The 18,267-nt window shown below is 32.8% G+C and overlaps 1 protein-coding gene across 1 annotated transcript in view; it reads right to left on the bottom strand.

The window, feature by feature from the left end:
• LOC107531617 (regulating synaptic membrane exocytosis protein 1) overlaps positions 1-18,267 on the bottom strand; it is a 161,365-nt gene that overhangs the window by 64,843 nt on the left and 78,255 nt on the right. Inside the window, exons 22-23 of the mRNA XM_087817473.1 lie at positions 10,768-10,880; positions 4,863-5,029 (exon numbers count right to left, since the gene is read on the bottom strand). Coding sequence (XP_087673599.1) covers positions 4,863-5,029; positions 10,768-10,880 — 280 coding nt within the window. The remainder of the gene's footprint in view (positions 1-4,862; positions 5,030-10,767; positions 10,881-18,267) is intronic.

Genomic DNA, 18,267 nt, shown 5'->3' with positions numbered 1-18,267 from the left:
CACACAAAATTAAGTGAAGAAAAACTCCCGCTTTATCACTCAATCATATGAAATGTCAGTAGGCATAATAACGAATAAGTATATGAAATGAAAGTTTCATTAGTTATTCTGAGCTATTAATATAGCAAATGATTTTTGGTATTTTTCAAATGCCAAGTCACAAAAAATTCAAAGATCATTTTAAATGTCCTGCTGAACTGAAGAAACCATTCTGAAATAAGTGGCATCTAAAATTTGCTGTAATATTTTTCAAATATAATTGCCGTATCAAGATTAATTTTCCAGAAGATGTGCATTTATTCTCTACCACAATTTAAATTATCAAATAATTTTACTTATACTATTTTAAATCCCCAAATAAATACAAACATACATCCTTCAGTATCTGCTTACTAATTATGCATACTGACATCAAATGCCAACTTTCAGTAAATTTATGACTGCAAGATGACTAGTTGTGTATAGGAGATAAGTTCTTAAAAATGCTTTCATATCTTTCAAACTAAGAATGTAGAAAACAAAGATAATTGCTTTTGAAACTATTCTTTCAAAGGGGGATGATAGAAAGACCCAAACTGTTTGCATCAAACTTGCTCGTGAAGTTTCTTTATTAAAACCCACCTAGCTACAGACAGGCAACCTTGTAGGTCCTGGAGAACATATATTACAAATGTCAATGCTGTTGGAAAATTGTTGGTTTTGACAAGCTACTAAAATTGTGCAACTTCTGAGAGAAATTATGGGATTGTGCTTGCAATTTTTTACTTTTAAAGCTTGATTTTGTATAAATAATCTAAAATTTGTCTGCCTGGAAAGAAATCGATATATGATAAAGATGAAAAAATAGTTTTCAGAGCTAAACCATGGTAATTCAGCTTCTTTTGGATGAGCACCTTCTTTAGATATAAAAGTAAACATAGAGAATTCAGAAACTCAACATATTCTATCTGGATTCTAGTATATGTGTATTTTTGTTATAAATGATGTCATCCTTCCTTATATACTGTGCATATTTTATAGACGGATGGGAAAATATTCTCTGAGGAATATTTAAGCCAACACTAGCTTAAAATTGTAAGGCACATACAGCACAAATCTGAAAAACAAAGAACATGAAAATTTTACTGATGCTTATTTTGAAGTATTGTGCTGATTTTACACTGTAAGAATCATCCTATCAATTACTTAAGTTTTAAATAGTCTTAGTTCATAACTATTTTTTAGAATAACTTTTAATTCCTTATATCTACAAAAGATTATTTACCTTAATACAAACGTTATGGTCTATTTTTCTACTATAGTTCGCCTGCGTATATACACTTTGAAAACATGAGATATGTTTTGGGCTTTTTTGAACTATTCAGAATGTATCTGGAGGGACAGATGTCCTTTTTCAATTCACACAGTACCTTATGGTGTAGTTAGTGACATCACTAAATGGACAAGATATTTGTTGCATAATCATCTCAAACGCAGAAGATTTAGGATCTGACCCAAGAGTCCCTAATACTCTCTAAAAATGATCTTTTAGAGTTTGATCATCCAAACATATTTATATTTTCCAACCTATAAACACCTTATAAGTGCTTAATTTTATTTGTGCCCAAACAGGCCTTTTGAAGCTAACTTCATGTTCTCAGATCTTTTAGGAAGAAGGATGATGATTATCGAAAACAAATTTTCTGAAACTGCAGTCAAGAGTATTATATAGATGTCCCTATGAAAAAGGCATTCCAGAATGAAATAACTTCAGTATATATTGAAATAAACAAAGATAAACCTTAAAAACAATAATGTGTACTGACTCATTAACAGAAAAATGCAGTAAGTGGCGTTTGGAAAACATTACATACATTACACAGGTCTATACATTGTACAGAAGGCCGCACACTGCTCACTTCAGATGTGCTTATCTGGACATTTTCTTGGTTCATAATGTACTTGGATAGAGGAAATTAAAACCATGCATGGTATTTTAAGGTCCTACATACTACGGTTTTGTGTAACGAATAAAATCATGTCATACAGCTTCTTTCTGTAGTTATTTATGAGAGTGCAAGGTACTTAGCTGACTTTTAAGGTACTGAACATTGTCTTCGGTGAATTCTATAACGTCTTCTAAATCTTTTTACTGATGTCCAGGGTAAAATTCACCCAAGGCAATGTACAACAAAACATTTCTTGTGTCATAGGATGGTTTGAGCAAAGACATTCAGGGAACCAGAATATAAAAATATGTTTTAAACTCTTAAATAGGTTATAATCTCCCTGAGTATGTGGCCTAGATATACTTTAATATACTCTTGGCAAATAATGAAGTCCTTACATATTACAGGAACTCTAAAGTTTCCTGCTACTTACGATGACATGTAAATATATTCTATCATAATTGATCAGATTTGTTCATCTTTCAACCATGAACAGAATTTTAAAACCTACGTAGGTGTTAGTTACTATAAAGACAAAAGAAGTGCTGAGAAGCAGTAACATGTTGAGCACCATCATTCCTCACAGTGTCAGCTGTGAGAGCAGGAGATACCGGAGGCTGCCGGGCCTGCCGCCCTCGCTGCGCCTCAGTGACACAGCATTTTTATAGTGATGTCACTTTGTTCTTTTTTTTCCCCTTTTTATCCCAAACCCTCCTCTCAGGTTTTTAACCACAGGGTTGATGGCAGATATAAAATCACTCTGTGTGTGTGTGTGTGTGTGTGTGTGTGTGTGCGCCTGTGAAGCTATTTTAAGGAGAAGACTGTATGTGAAAAGGTAACTCGATGCTGATTTCAGGAGAAAGATCTGCTTCTTTCCATAATTCCTTCCTTCCTCTCTATTCCTCCTGAGTATTCTAAGAAATCAAATGGTTACCACAAATGGAAAATCACTGACCTAAAGTAATAAGAAAGTTCCTAAAGTAACAAAGAAAATATCTTGTTAGCTTAAGGAGAAACTTGTTTAGCAATTAGTTTTAGTGCCTAACTTACACAATCCATTTACATAAAAACTTTAGTTCATATATGTTCTGAAAACACTGAAATGCCCTGAGAAAATGAATTTTTCATTAAGAAACTTACTTGTATCATTTTTAGGTCTACCCTTCTCCCCACCACCTTCACTATATAAGAAAAGGCCTATGAATCAAGGAAACAAAGAATCCTCTCTTTTGCATCTTGTCATGGTATAATTATAACTAGTGCTGATTTGTTCAATGGCATTTTCCCACAAAGTAACATTGGCTGCAATGCGCTAACACTTTGTTTCTTCTGATCCCCTTTGTATAAAGTCATAATCAATGGTTGTTGAGCTGCCTAATGCTTCTGATTTTTCCCCTCAAAAATCACATGGCTAAATTTTTCCCTAATATAAAAATCTGAAGAATCCTCTTCTCTTGAAATTTCAAGAGAATGACAATGGGCCCACAAATTACTCTTGCAATTGGTTAATAATATGAATTCTATGAACTAGTAATACTTTACAGCATAGGACTCAAGGTACTTGACTGTATTGTGAACAAAAAGAAAATTACCTCAAGATGTATTGTTTTATAATTATTTTAGTAAATTGTTTTTAGTAATTAAAAGTGAAAAAGTCTTGTTTAAGCCCTATTTATTGATATTCTTCTAAATTGAATGGGTTTTGAAATATAATAACTTATAGGTATTTCAGTAAAAAGGAATCTATTAGAATAATGTTCACTCTTGATCCTAAGCAACTCAGTATGGCTAAGTTCCTTAGCTTTTCTAATTTTCTTAAATTTTAGAGACTTTATTCTGTTAGGACCAGATGCTTAAAACATCGGAAGTAAAGATAAACATGTCCTATTACTACTGTTTTCAGCTGAAATTGCTAATGTAGATTATCAAAGTATGACATTGTTAATTAACAGTAAGATAATTACTCTCAATTTTCTTCAACAGATGAGCTTGGTGCAGGGAAACCCAAGGGAGAAGGAACGCTTTAGGGTACATTTCATTGCACATCATGAAAATGTGTGATAATATCAGACTTTCAGAGCATTAGGAAAGCAATTGTTTCCATTTTGAACATTTATATTTCTTGAGCTTTTCATTAAATCCAAAATTCTACCAATGAAACTTCTATTTCTGTAAACTAGTTAAGAACAAATACATGATATGGGTTGTCCATACTGAGCCTGCTTTACTGAATTAAAGAGGCACTTAGATTCCTGAGGTCTTTTCCCTTTCAGCAGGGTACTTGGCCTTGTAAAAACACAAGAGCACTACTGGTGATCTAAACATGTTAAGTTTCTTACAGCTCATAATGTAAACTAGGCTGAGCATTTTTTTATTGTATCCACTCAATCCTACCCTGAAAGCGGACCAACTGCAAACTACATCCCAAGGGGAAAATGCAGCCAGCTTCCTGTTGTTGTTTTTTCCCTTGGTAAATAAAATTTTTTGGAACACAGCCGTGCTCATTTTTTTAACATAGCTTTCACACTATAGTATAATGACATTGTTGAGTATATGTGACAGACAGGGCCCTGCATAGCCTGAAATATTTATTCTCTCTTTCTTTAAGAGCTTTCTGACACTGGAAGAAAGGATGCTCTGTGGATTTTATCCTATCACAAGGAAATTCCTGCAAATGTGACTGCGCGATCTCTAAGATTATGACTATAGTTATCAGTTCTATCTTACAGCAGACAGCACCAAACTGACTATTGGTGACACCATGCAATAGTTAATAGATACTCTCCCCGCCCCAGCCCCAGTTATCTGAATGGAATGTTAGTGTTTCTGCTCTTTGTTACTTGGCCTAGACTGTACTGAGCAAGCACATCCAGCGAGCCGGCTGCACTTCTCTACCGGGCAGGGCCCGGCTCACACGCGGTCTCCCCGACTCACCTGATGCCCCCCCGGGGGCGCTCCGACTGCTCCGACAGAAAGCTGGTGCTGCTGAGGCGCGAGGCACTGCTGGTTCTGGAAATGGCGGACACATCACTGACATCACTATCTGATGATTTGGCAGAGACGTTATCACAGCTTCTGTACTGATCTTTATGTATGTTATACTAAAGATTAAAAACAAGAAAGCGTGAGCTCCAGCATCAGGTGGCGGCGGAAAGACACAGACACGGGGAGGATACTGACGACTCGGCCAACAGCAGGCCAAAGGGCACCTCGTGGAGGCAGGTGGGATCTAAAGCACCCACACACTAAGGACACATGGCCTCCAGAGGGACATTCCTACGTCCTCTGGGTGGTAAGGGGCGCTTCTGGAGGCGGGATTACAAATGGAACACAAATTAAACGCTGGATGGAAAATTCACAGCAGCAAAGGGTGGACTTCGGTTTTAAACTTTGTATTTTAATTAGACATTTTCAGATTTAAACTATGGACTCAGTACTAAAAGTAAAAAATGGGATTCCCATTAAAATTTCAATATACACTATAGCTTATATTTAAATGTTTAAATTTGTCTTTGGTATTAATTACCTAAGATTCCAGACTCATTAGGAAAAAGGTTACAACATGAGAATCTGCCAAAGCAGTTAATCTACTCTTCTGTCTACGTCACTTTCTCACTGTAACTGATCACACAGTGAAAAGCTTTACATATTATTTTAATATGTTTTAATTATAAAGCATATATAACTTCACAATACCTAATATATAAGTGATTCTCTTAACTTAGGTACTGGAAGTAAGATAACTTCTTATATGAAATAAAAGAACATATAGGTAAAATAAACACATGACTAAACATTGAGTATTTGTTTCCTATCAAGCGACTGAATTTTAGGTTTATGTGTTAAGGAGTGAAAATATGAAATGTTTATTAAACCTGTAGAAAATATCACCCATCTTCTGATGCTCCATATTAGATGACTTTTAATGAGTCTAAAATAATCCAAACACTCTATTTTTAAAAATTTGTATAAACAACTGTCTTGCTAAAACATATAAAATAAACTGATGATACAATGTGGATCTGACTATACAAAAAGAACTATAATACAATAGTGAAAAAAAATCCTACCGAAGGGAATTATGTTTATTTAACATGATTTAGTATTAGATGAGAATAGTTTAGGGCTAAGGTATTTAAATGCTAGTCTTAATTCTTCATCTCTCATGTTTTTAAGGGGCATAAAAACAATTACAAATTTATAGAATATCCCATAAATTATCTTTCCAAAGATTTTTTCATAACTGTGTGATTTTTTGAAAGCCACATGCATAATACAAAAGGAAATTCATATATATTATGCCCAGAACTGAGGTATTTCTACTTCATGAATGATCTGAAAGTAGTATGACTTAAGATAATGCATTCAAAGTAATGTGATAATGTTCATCACCAAATTCTGTCCTATCTGATAGCATGATCCTGACTGACATGATTCATCTCAGTCAGAACTGTTTGTTTATTTATAGAGTAGATGAGCTAAAACCTTAATATGCTCACATAGTAGAACCCGAATTTAATACTGTTACTGGAGTACATCTATAACTCATTTGTTTCTGAAATTATTTTGCTAAGTAGATATATTATGCAATTATTATAATGTTTCCAAACATACTGAAATAATAGCTTATCCATGACAGCATATAAGAAGAACTGGGTTTTAGGACCATAAAAATCAACCCAGCAGTAGCAAATTTTCTGGCATTGTGTTGACATCCAGAACAAATGCTACCCTTGCCTGACAAATGTCAATAATAGGTATATGTGTGTGTGCATGGAACCATTTATCCAACTAAAGAACTTCTTCTTTGCCATAAGCCATCTCTTCCTTAACTTTTTGTATATAACTTTTGATATTCCAGCAAAGAGCGAAAACAAGGGATTTTTAAGAGGCTGTAGGTCATATTAAATTTTCTATACCGGGGTACAGAAGAATCTATCATTCTGATACAAGATCACAGTTTTCTTTACATTGGTTATATGAAGAAAATGATACACTTTTACATTCACTTTTTACTACTATATCTACTTATTTTAAAATCCTGTTAAAAGTTTAAATAACTTTGTCTTTTTATCAAGCATAATTTGTTAAATTTCCTATTTAAAATTAAATATTTTAATGGAATTACATTATGTTTTAAGAAATATAATGTCCTCAGGAGGAATGTATGCCGATCATACAGCAGGGAAATAAGTTCTTGCTATAGGGGAGCCTCTAATTGTGGGGCTGCTATTTTTATAAGTAAGTAATAATAACCATTCAGCAGCTACCTACAATACCCATCACATGAGTCTTGGTCGCTGTTCCCGGTTTACATAAACATAAGCACTTTTTAAAACTGTGAGTTCCTAAATGCAAATTCACCCTTCAATTATGAATTTCACCCCATCACTGAGGCACACAACTCTGTATAACATCAATGAAAAAATAGCATGGGGTCACATTTCAGGGATACCAAAGTCGTTTTGTGTTTTTCTCAAAAGCAAGGTTAATGCTAATTCCTTACTCAGGATGGATGTCAGGGTCAGTCGGCCTTTTAAAGGAGGTGCCAGGTTTGAAACATCTATGGAATATCTGTCTGGTAATTCTTGGCCCTGAAAAGAATTTAGTTCTACTGGTGTGTAGTTATAAATATTTTGAGAATGATGAAGTAATTTCTAATTTGGCAGAATTTCAACTAAGGTGTACTGCTTCATCCAAAATGTCAAATAGTTTAAGATGCTAAAAAAAGAATAAAGGGTTAAGGTTCAAAGCTAAATGTATATTAAATTTACAACAATGTTAGCTCTTATTTATAAGAATAAACATATTTTTGTAGAGTAAATTATAAAAAGGTTGGGGTAAGTGGATAAAAAATGAAAAATATAATTTCTCAAGCGTATGAGAGAGATTTGAGGGCTGGAAACTAAACATTTTATTGTAAGCATTAGGCCATAATATGAATATTAGAATCGTGAAGAGTATTTATCTTTTACTTGACATGTAAAGAGCTAATCATTTGTCAGTTTATCTTATGTATTTTACTAACTTACATTCTTATAAGTTTTTTAAAGATATAATATCTTTGATCTCACATTTGTTCATATAATTTATACTCATTCTATTTATGTAACAGTGTAATATCAATTTATGCAGTAAGAGCAACGGTAATATATTTAAAAGTAATGTTTTTTAAAACATTCAAATGAGAGAAAAAGAAAAAAGATGCCTGTGTCAAAAAGGGGGGAAAAAGAGAATATGAGAATTAAATTTATGCAAACTGAAAGCTGTAGAAGAGCCTCTGAATCAAACTGGAGCATAGCGCCCATTTCAATGGCGTAGAAGCCGAACAAAGTGGGACCTAAGTTCGAATCGAATAGGGAGTTCTAGGGTTTACTGACATTGGTATCACCTCCTTTCTTCTGAGCCTCCATTTTCATAGATTTGCTAAACAAAAGAGCTGAGATGGAAAATTACTTTGAAGTATTTTTAAGGTCTACATTTCTACGACCCAGAGAACTTGGAATCTCCCAAGCAAGACAAACCTACTTTTGATTTGTTATGAATATAATATTAGTGGTTGTTTGGACATCTAGAGTAATTCGCTTTGCAGATTCTTTTTGATCATCTGATTAATATTAGAGTCCTCGTTCAGAATGATTCAGAAAGGCTTTTAATATTTTACCCTGGTTCTCGATTTACCCCTTTCTTGCGGCCTATACTGGCCCTACCTCCCGTAGGCTATTGTATTTGACCTTACCCTTTGACACAATGCTAAGAAACTGGGAAAACATTTCTAGATTTAATGAGGCATTTCCAGTTTAAAGAGCATTTCCAAAAAACTGCTTCTGACTGTGGAGGAAGAAAGCCTAAATTACCCTGTCTCTTAATTCTTCCTGAATTTGTAGTACAAGAAAACAAAAATGATGATATCCATAAAGCAGACAGACAAATAAGCCGATTTAGTGATAATACCACATAGAATAAACCTCCAAGAAGATATGTGGAGCTGGAATCAGCAACTCTATGGAAGGTCAAGATGCTTTCCTTACTAATTGGTTTTGCTTTACAAGTTTTACTTTGTAAAATGTTGTTTCAGAGTCCCAGGGCATTGGGCCACACCAAATCAGTGACCATAAGCGCTGTCTCAGCTGGAAGCCCTTTCGCAGCTAACCTGTAATGTAAAGTGATACCCTGCATCTAACACACGTGGCTCCATGGTAGGCTGGTGACACATCATATTTGGCAGTCACTTTTATTGTTTGCATTAGTCTCTGAGTATCTGGCTATATACTGAGCAGCCTCCATTATTTAAAAATAAGTAGGTTTTTTAGCCCTTCCTCCCATCCCTTTTCTCTCTGGCAAGTGTCGGTTTATAACTGTGAATCTGTTTCTGTTTTGTTTGTTCATTTGTTTGGTTTTCACATATAAAGGAAATCAAATGGCACTCTTCCTTCTATGTCTGACTTATTTCAGTTAGCACAAGACCCTCTAGGTCCATCCATGTTGTTGTGAATGACAGGATTTCATTCTTTTTTATGGTTAAGTAATATTCTACTACACATATATGTACTGCATTCTTCTTTATCTATTTGTCTATCAATGGACACCTAGGCGGCGTCCATATCTTGGCTATTGTAAATAATGCTGCAATGATAATAGGGGTACATACATATTTTGGGGTTATATAGTCAATAATATCCTAATAACTTTGTATTATGTCAAATGGTTACTAAACTTATTGTGGTGATCACTTCGTTAGATATTTAAATGTTGAATAACTATGCTGCACACCCGAAAGTACTATAATATTGTATGCTAACAATGTTTTAATAAATATAAGTAGATTTTTCTAGGTTCATATTTCAAGCTAAAAATATTGATTTAGTATAGTTTTATTTAATTTTGAATTTCTAAAAGGCTATTACTTCCAAAAGAACTTTTTGATATCAAATTATAACAAGTTTTCCTGTAATGGCTGCTGCCACTTTTGCAGTATTCTAAAAACAAGATTTTTAAGTAAGCCAGATAATATATATACAAATTATATCATGAAGCATACAATTCTATGCATATATTATTAGATGATGGTTGGTAGTTTATAAATTCAATGTATTCTTACAAAATAATATTGAAGTATAAGTCAAATGTTTATTGGCATGGGGAATTGTGTGGATTTCTGTTTCTAAGAGTTTAAAATCAGTTACTTATCTTACTGAAGAGAGATCAATAAGATCTCTCATATCACACAATTTTAATCATTGGGTAACAAATCTCAATAGTAAATATTAACCAAAAATGGTATTTAAGACTATAAATCTGTAACTTAATATTTAAATGCAATATTAAATGATACTGAAGCAATAAAATGGTTTTATCTATCTTGCTTATTTATGTGATTCTGTCTATGGAAAATCGATCATTAAGTGACTTTGTTTTTTAAAATTTTTTATTGAATTTATTGTGATGACACTGGTTAATAAAATTATATAGGTTTCAAGGGTACAATTCTATGATAAATCATCTGTATATTGTATTGTGTGTTCATCACCCAAAGTCTAGTATCCTTGTCACCATTTATCCCCCATACCCTCTTCTCCCTGCCCCCACCCTCCCTTTCCCTCTAGTAATCACCACACTGTTGCCTGTAACTTTAATATCAAGTGTTTACATTTTCTTTTTAGAAAAATCATTAAATCCAAGTTAATAAAGTTATATCTCGTGGAACTAGGAAAGAGGTTATGATGCAAGACTAGCATTTGAAAAACTCTCATATATCTTGGTGCTTGCTAGTCCTACCTGGTACACACACTGTACATTTATAAAAGGGAGGCTATTGGTTGGGTACTACTAGTTTTACCTTGGAATATTGCTCGCGATCAAGTTCTTGACTAGAACCAGACCCTGTTGTCTGCTTAAATCGGTGCACTTTCATTTTCATCTGTCTTGTTCGCTCCTCCACTACTAAGCTTGCTGCAAAAACACACAATGGAAGCCTATTAAAACATGTGAAGCACCTTTAAGAAACTGAATGGTTTAAGATTTTAATGCTTTTGATATGACTTCAATTAAATGAAGTTTAGAAATAACACGATTAGCAAATTAAACAAAATGCAGAATATACAATGCTAGCAACTGTTAATCTAAAGATGAACATGACAGCTCACACAGAATGGGGAACAAAAATATTAGTAACAAAATACCCTATTTCTACATCTGATATGAAATAGTTTCAATTCCGTTCATAAATGATTATGTAAAACCAAATCTAATTGTGAAAATATGTTTCATCTTTAATCAACTGGTTGTTGTATATACATACATAGGGAAAACAAATATGCATACTGAACACATCACACATATATGCACATGCTTACATGCATGCACACACCCTTTAACATCCTCAGCTAAGTCACCTAAAAACTTGTTAATGGATAAGAATCTCCTTTTATGAGGCTTTCTTATTAAATGATTAATTTCTACCAGTAGCTTTTCATGAATATTTGCCAGACTAAAAGTTTAGTTGATAGCTATGTCTGACCACATATATAAAATTTGTAAATCTAAAAAAAAAAAAAAGTGGTATAAAAATTTTAGCTCTGAAATTTAAAACATGTAAAGAAATATATTCTATTTAACACTTTATTAATCTCTTAAGTAGCAGGTGTGACTGTTTAGATGGGAAAAATTATAGCTTTCAATAAAATATATGTCAGAATCCAGCATAAGTGGTTAATTTTTTCCTTTGATTACAAATAAAGGAGAAATAAGAGCTAAGGGTACAGCTATGTGAAGAGTGAGCTCCTAAAACATACACCTGTGCTGTATGAGACCTACGTTTACTTTTTTACAATTTATCTCTTTCCAATTTCCCAGACTATTCAACCTCTTCAAGTGCTAAGTTCTGTATATACATATATACATAAAAAAACTGTGATTAATGTATCAAGCCTTCTGCCAAGAGGCCCTAATGATTGAAGGGTAATGGAAGTGTTGATATATCTAACTGACTTGGCTGTTGATTTCACCTCCTGCAAGTTTATGTGATACCTGCTGACAAATTTTCCCCTTGCGATGATCAAACATGGCCTATTATCCTTGATAAAAGACACTGAGACCCACTTTAAAAATTAAGTAAATATATAGCTTTTATTGTGTGTTTAAGTACAAACTAATAGTTCAAGAGATAAATACACAGTTTGAAATCTGTGGTCAAATGTTTAATCATACTTTTAGCACCAATTATTAGATGTTTAGCTTTGTTTAAATTCAGTAAATTAGATAGAAAATATCAACCCCTAACATCACAGTTATGTAACTTAAGCAATGATGCATATTTGCTTTGAAAATGTTGACTTCAGAGACAGTAAATGATAACTATTAATGATTAAAAGATGGTTCAATGAGATCTTGGGAAAAGCTGTTCAGAAATGTATTAATTACTTGATAACATATAAGAAGTCAGAATGAATATTATAAAGCAAAATGTTAATTGGGAGTAATAAGGAACTGATACAAAGTTACTGAAAAGTGGGTTATATTTATAGGAAGCCATATGCAATATAAGAAAATGTACAAATATCTATTCTCTGCCTTCTGCCTATGGCGTGGGTACCTCTGGGTACTTGCTCAGTCTTTGAGCTTTGACAAAATCAAATGAACAGTGATAATTGTTGTACTTTATAATTAAAGTTTAAAGCAATCTCTACTTGGATTACAAACAGATTTAAATGACATTAACTTAATTTTCTCACCAAATGATATTTATTTTACTTTAAGAATTATCTGACATTTATTAGCCCATAGCTTTGTAACCTTCACTTTAATCCTTAGGGAAGATGGTAACTTGAGACTGAAAAGATTATTTCCCAAGAGCTACTGACCCGAAGCAGTCTGAAACAGTTCTGGGGAGTTAATGGTGCTGGGACACTACCCTGTCTCTCTGAATAGGACTACTCAGCTTATGAGATGGCTGCATTTAAGTCTTTATTTTGCAAAACTCAGAACTAAATCATAAGAAGAAAGTGGAAGCCTAACTAAAATAAATCTTAAAATGGTTTTAAATGGGTTCAATTTTACTTTTCAAAAATGATATATGTGTATATATAGTATTTTTATTCTTAGAGAAGTGAAAGTTGACATCTTTTAATCCGTCAAAGAAAGAAAATCTCCAAATTAATATTGACACAAAGTCATTTTGACTCTCCAGCAAAAAGGTAGTTGCTATGCTATCCTCATTACTTATTTTACATTTTATTTAAACTCTATATTGTGAAATAAAATGACATTATTTCTGAATCATTGGTGTGCCAATCTCAGTAGTAAGACAAACTTATAAATAGAATATTTATCACAAATTTGGAACTGAAGACATGATTCCATGATTTATAAAGAGAATAACACTTAGCGATGATTAAAAGTGAACTGAATTCTTGGAATATGACTATCTGTCAAGTATCTCACTGTAAGTAAAATTAACCACAGCACCAAGAGCTCAAATATCTTACTGTAAAAAGAATGATTACTGATCATCACTTTAACATTTTATACTATTTTATCAATTTAATGCCAATAGAAAAAACTGAAATATAGAATAAAATATTTTCAAATTTCCCCACAAATTTTTACAATGCATTTACATTTTAGGAATGTTCTGAATGTTGGCTGCATTTTAAATTAACAAAATCACTAAAATACCAGTTGCTATTTCTTCACAAAAAATTAAGGAATTTTTTAAAATTTGAAAACTCACATACTAGAGTGTTAAAAACCCTTCTTATATTCTACAACAAATATAATTATCATGTAATTTAATTTAATCTTTTAATGAAAATAGAGCTTACATACATAATACAGTCAAAAGGTAAGGATGTGTGCTGTGCTAAAGACTGTATTTCACCATAATTGCCCGTAAGGTGTGATTAACATGGCAAATTATTTATTTATGTATTTTTTTAATCCTCACCTGAGGATATTTTTTTCCATGACTTTTCTTTTTTCCAGACAGTGGAATGGGGGGGGGGGTGGAGAGAGAGAGAGAGAGACATCGATGGGCTGCCTCCTGCACGTTCCCCAACTGGGGCTGGGGATGGAGCTGGCAACCGGGGTACCTGCCCTTGGCCGGAATCGAACCGGAGACCCTTTGGTCTGCAGGCTGATGCTCTAACCACTGAGCAAAACCAGTTAGGGTGGCAATTTTATTTTTAAAAAGAGTGTTTTGTATGTTAGAATTTTTCATTACACTTTCTACAAGAAGGATGATGTGTCTGACGCTGAATAAATTGTGCTTTTAAAAAGCAGATATTTACCTAAACAATATTTATTGAACATGCCTCATTTCTTTTAGATCAATTTTTCTCTATATACGTTGTTATTTCTAAACTCTGGCATCTGTATCAGATAAATCTATATATGTCAAAACTCATCTCACCATTACAATTAAGTATAAAACTGGAACTTATTTTTAGGTGTTAAATTAATATCATACTTATGAAGTCATTTTTTGTCTTCAAACTCAACAAGAGTAACTCAGACACTGCAGGTGAGAAAAGTAAATAAAAATTTTAAAGTCCGTAATTAATTACAATTTTCTAATAAAAAGTATTAGATATTATTACAAATAAAGATAGATTACAATAATTCTTTTTTCATGTCACATGGTTTGCTATAAATTCCTAATCTATTGATATGGTTGATCTTAGATGAGTCTACCAATAAGCAGAGATCATTTACAAATGTTGTTTGTGCCTGTAACAATTTTTCTGTATCTATTCTTTTCATAAGATTACTAAAGAATCCTGTGAGTTAAAAAAAAAAAGCTTAAGGATCTTTAATAAATCTTCCCCAACGCATCAAAGAGAAATTCCCATAGAATCACCTTTTCTAAAGAGAATATAATTTTCTGGTAAACACTTTTGACTTACCAGACATTTGTAATTTGCTTTAAAATACTATCAATATTATAGATATGGGTACTTTCAGAACATTATAATTTAAAACTCAAATTCTCATAAATATATTTAAAATATTATCCATGACTTTACAATTATATAAAGATGAAGCTGTTCTGATCTTCAAATTCCTTAAATATTTCACAATTTTCTCTTTGCGTCTAGAAATTAACATGAATCTGAAACTTCAAGTGTCTGTGTTTATAACCAAAATAATCCATACATTATGTTGTTAAACTTTACAATACTTTCAAGTATTTTAGATTAAATATGACTGTAACATAAAAATTTATGTATTATTAAATATATTAAGGTAAAATTTTAAGAGTATTTTATAACAAGGTTAGCTAGTGCATGTGTCAAAAGTGATACATGATAATATATGGACAGAATAATTAAGCTTGTCTAGTTAACTACTATATGCTACCATGCTGTAAGAAGAGAAAAACCAGTGCCTCTGCTTCCTCGCTGTAGAGCAATACAATGAGAGTTCCGTGATAGTGGAGCCCATCTTTGCTCCAATGCATGACTCAGAAAGAGCAATGATAGATAACATATCTGGAAATTGTGAGGTAGAATAAAGTATAGGAATGAAATACCTGCAATGACTTAGTTATTGAAAGCATTGAAAAAGAATTCCCTCTCTGAAGCATTTTATTTTAAAAAATCACAGATAGTGGGAACTCAAATATAAGAAACAATATAATATGAAAAACATAAAGATTAAGGAGTAATAGAAGATGATAAAAAAAATTGCTAATTGAGTCTTTAACTAGCATAAAAAAATCCAAAGCCTGGATAGAAAAAATAGTTTGATTCTTGAAAATTCGAAATGGAATACTAGTCTGTACTCACAGTTTTCTAGACTTTAGAGGAATATACATTAAGATGGACATTCTCCATACGCCTGGAAGCAATGGGGCAACATGGTAACAACCCAAGACTGGGAATAACTAAGCAGAGATTCAGCACTAGACCCATCACCATCATCAATGCTGCCTTGATCAATTATTGATATCTCTCTCCACTATGGAGGTTTTACTTGTAAACTGAAGAGACTGCTTAGAGTAACCTCCTGCTGTTTGTTTATGATTCTAATATTAGTTCAATAGGGTATCGGTATTGGTGAAGTATTTTAAAAATTTTTTCACATTTTCAAAAAATGGAAAACTACAAATTTATCTTTGCTCTGTTATCTAATATCTAGCATTTTTAAATTTGCCAATTTACCAAGACTTTATATAATTAAGGGGAAAAATTGACCAGTTGTATTTTACGTTAATATGTTCTATTACTTAATTTCCAGTTAAAAAATAATATACTCCTTGCATGTTTATCCGTATTTTTAGTCATAGAAGTGAAGTAAGCAACTTTGATATAATACTTATATACTTTGTATCCCTCCAAACACATATGCAATATATGTACATAAAGATTGAATGTTTAAAATATACAGAAATGCCCAAGTTCTGGGTAATTTTCCTAGAATAAAATGCATTTCAATCTGTATTGGTAGAAATATGCCAAATTGTTTCTCTTGTGCCCTTACATGATTCTTTTGGATGTTAAGGATTATACTATAATAATATAAACAACAAAACAAAGATAACATCTATCGAGCGCGAGAAACATAAAACACAATAACACAAATTAATTAAAAATATAACCTGTGTTGTGGTAGACAGTTGAAATGGAATGCTCGCACTGGTGAAATAGGTAATCTGTGTATGTAATTGCTCAAATCTCACTGTACCACAGGCTGTCCTTGTTTCAGCATGCTGATTTTCACTGTCTGAAACAAAACTCAGGACCTCCCACCACAGACATCACTTTCAGTGTCAAAACTGCCAAGCCCCAGAGTGACACTGAAAATACTAAGCAGATCCTTGACATAAGAAAACCAGGCTCTTGACGAAAGAACCTGTCATTTAACCTCATTTTTTCGTGTTACACAGGGTTAAATAGCTTTTTAAAACGTATTTCAGTTTTTAGAGGGAGCACTGTCTCCTTGCGAGGCACATCTTCTAACACGACCTCCTCGAAGAGCAGCCTGTACAACGAAGACCTCTCTGGGAAATAACAAAATCATCCCTGAGGGGTCTTGCTGTTTATCCCACATGATCTCTAATATGTTTATCCGTAATTTTTCTTCATTTCAGTCACACTGGTGTTAACTGAATCTAGCTTGAATGGCTTGATGTGGCATAAATGTTAAATCCAACTTCAATTTTTTGACAGTCTCTTTTTTATCCCCCCTGTACAAAGTGTTCACACATTTTAAAATTTCTAAATCAAAATGCAGTATTTAGGAGACATATACATCTATATAGGAAAAATGTCAAAGGCCAACCTATGGCTAGGCGCGTGCCTGCCGTCTACGTTCCTCAGCACTTCCCTCAACAGGGCCTTTCTCGTAAGTTGAGGTTTGGTTGATATAAGTGTTAAATACCTTGAAGTTTTAAAAGCCTGTAGTACTACTATAAATAACCATATTTGAATCAGCAGGATGGGAAATAGGGTGAAAACCAGGAGTTCTGAATCATTTTATATGGGCTGCTTCACCCTCTGTGTCTCTAAAGGTTAAAGAGAAGGCCAGAATGACAGCTACACTTCTCAGTTGGTGGACAAAAGAGATAAATTAGACACTTTTACTAACAGAGCTCTAAGTATTTCTGAGTAAACATTCATAAATATTCATAATGAGTGTTAAGGAAAAGCATTGCCCTGGAAAATTAAAAAACTCAAACCTTCAAAATCTTCACATACAATAACAGGAAATGAATCACCTGGCCTAATATCCACTATAGATGCATCTCATAAAGATGTAAATAAAATCAAAATCCTTTTCTACTTGATGACAGTTAAAATAATTCTGATTCCTAAGAATACCCAAATTATTTATTTTTAGCTAAAAGTCAAGTAACATATTTGTTCCTATAATGTGTTTCACAACCATGGTACACTATCAAAATACAATAACTAATGTAATAGAAAATTATTAAAGTGATTTTATATGATTTGCGCCTAAATAAGGTTCATGTTAATAGTTCCATATCAATTAATTTTGTATGACTTAGCATTCAAACTGTTCTTGCCAATATTTAAAGAAAGAAAGTACAGGTAATTTATTTGAACATTTTAAATAAAAACCTGTACTTTAAAATATTCTTTACTGGAGACAATCCTTAAGTGCCCCCTATTACCATGTTGCAATAGTAAGTTTTATTAGTGAAACAGGAAAACAAAAAAACAACAAATGCTAATACCTTTTTGTTCCTTTTCAAATTATTTAGTCACTTGAAATCTCATTACCTTTTATTCTGTGTGTAAAAGTACACATTTTTCATGATAAAGGAAATTCATGTTTATAGAAAAGATAGTATGATGTGTTTTGTTATTATTCAAAATTG

The sequence above is a fragment of the Miniopterus natalensis genome, chromosome 5, assembly GCF_054644295.1.
Source record: "Miniopterus natalensis isolate mMinNat1 chromosome 5, mMinNat1.hap1, whole genome shotgun sequence".
In the NCBI taxonomy this organism is placed as follows: Eukaryota; Metazoa; Chordata; class Mammalia; order Chiroptera; family Miniopteridae; genus Miniopterus; species Miniopterus natalensis.
The sequence above is the reverse complement of the archived record's forward strand: the minus strand, read 5'-3'. Positions and strand labels throughout refer to the sequence as shown.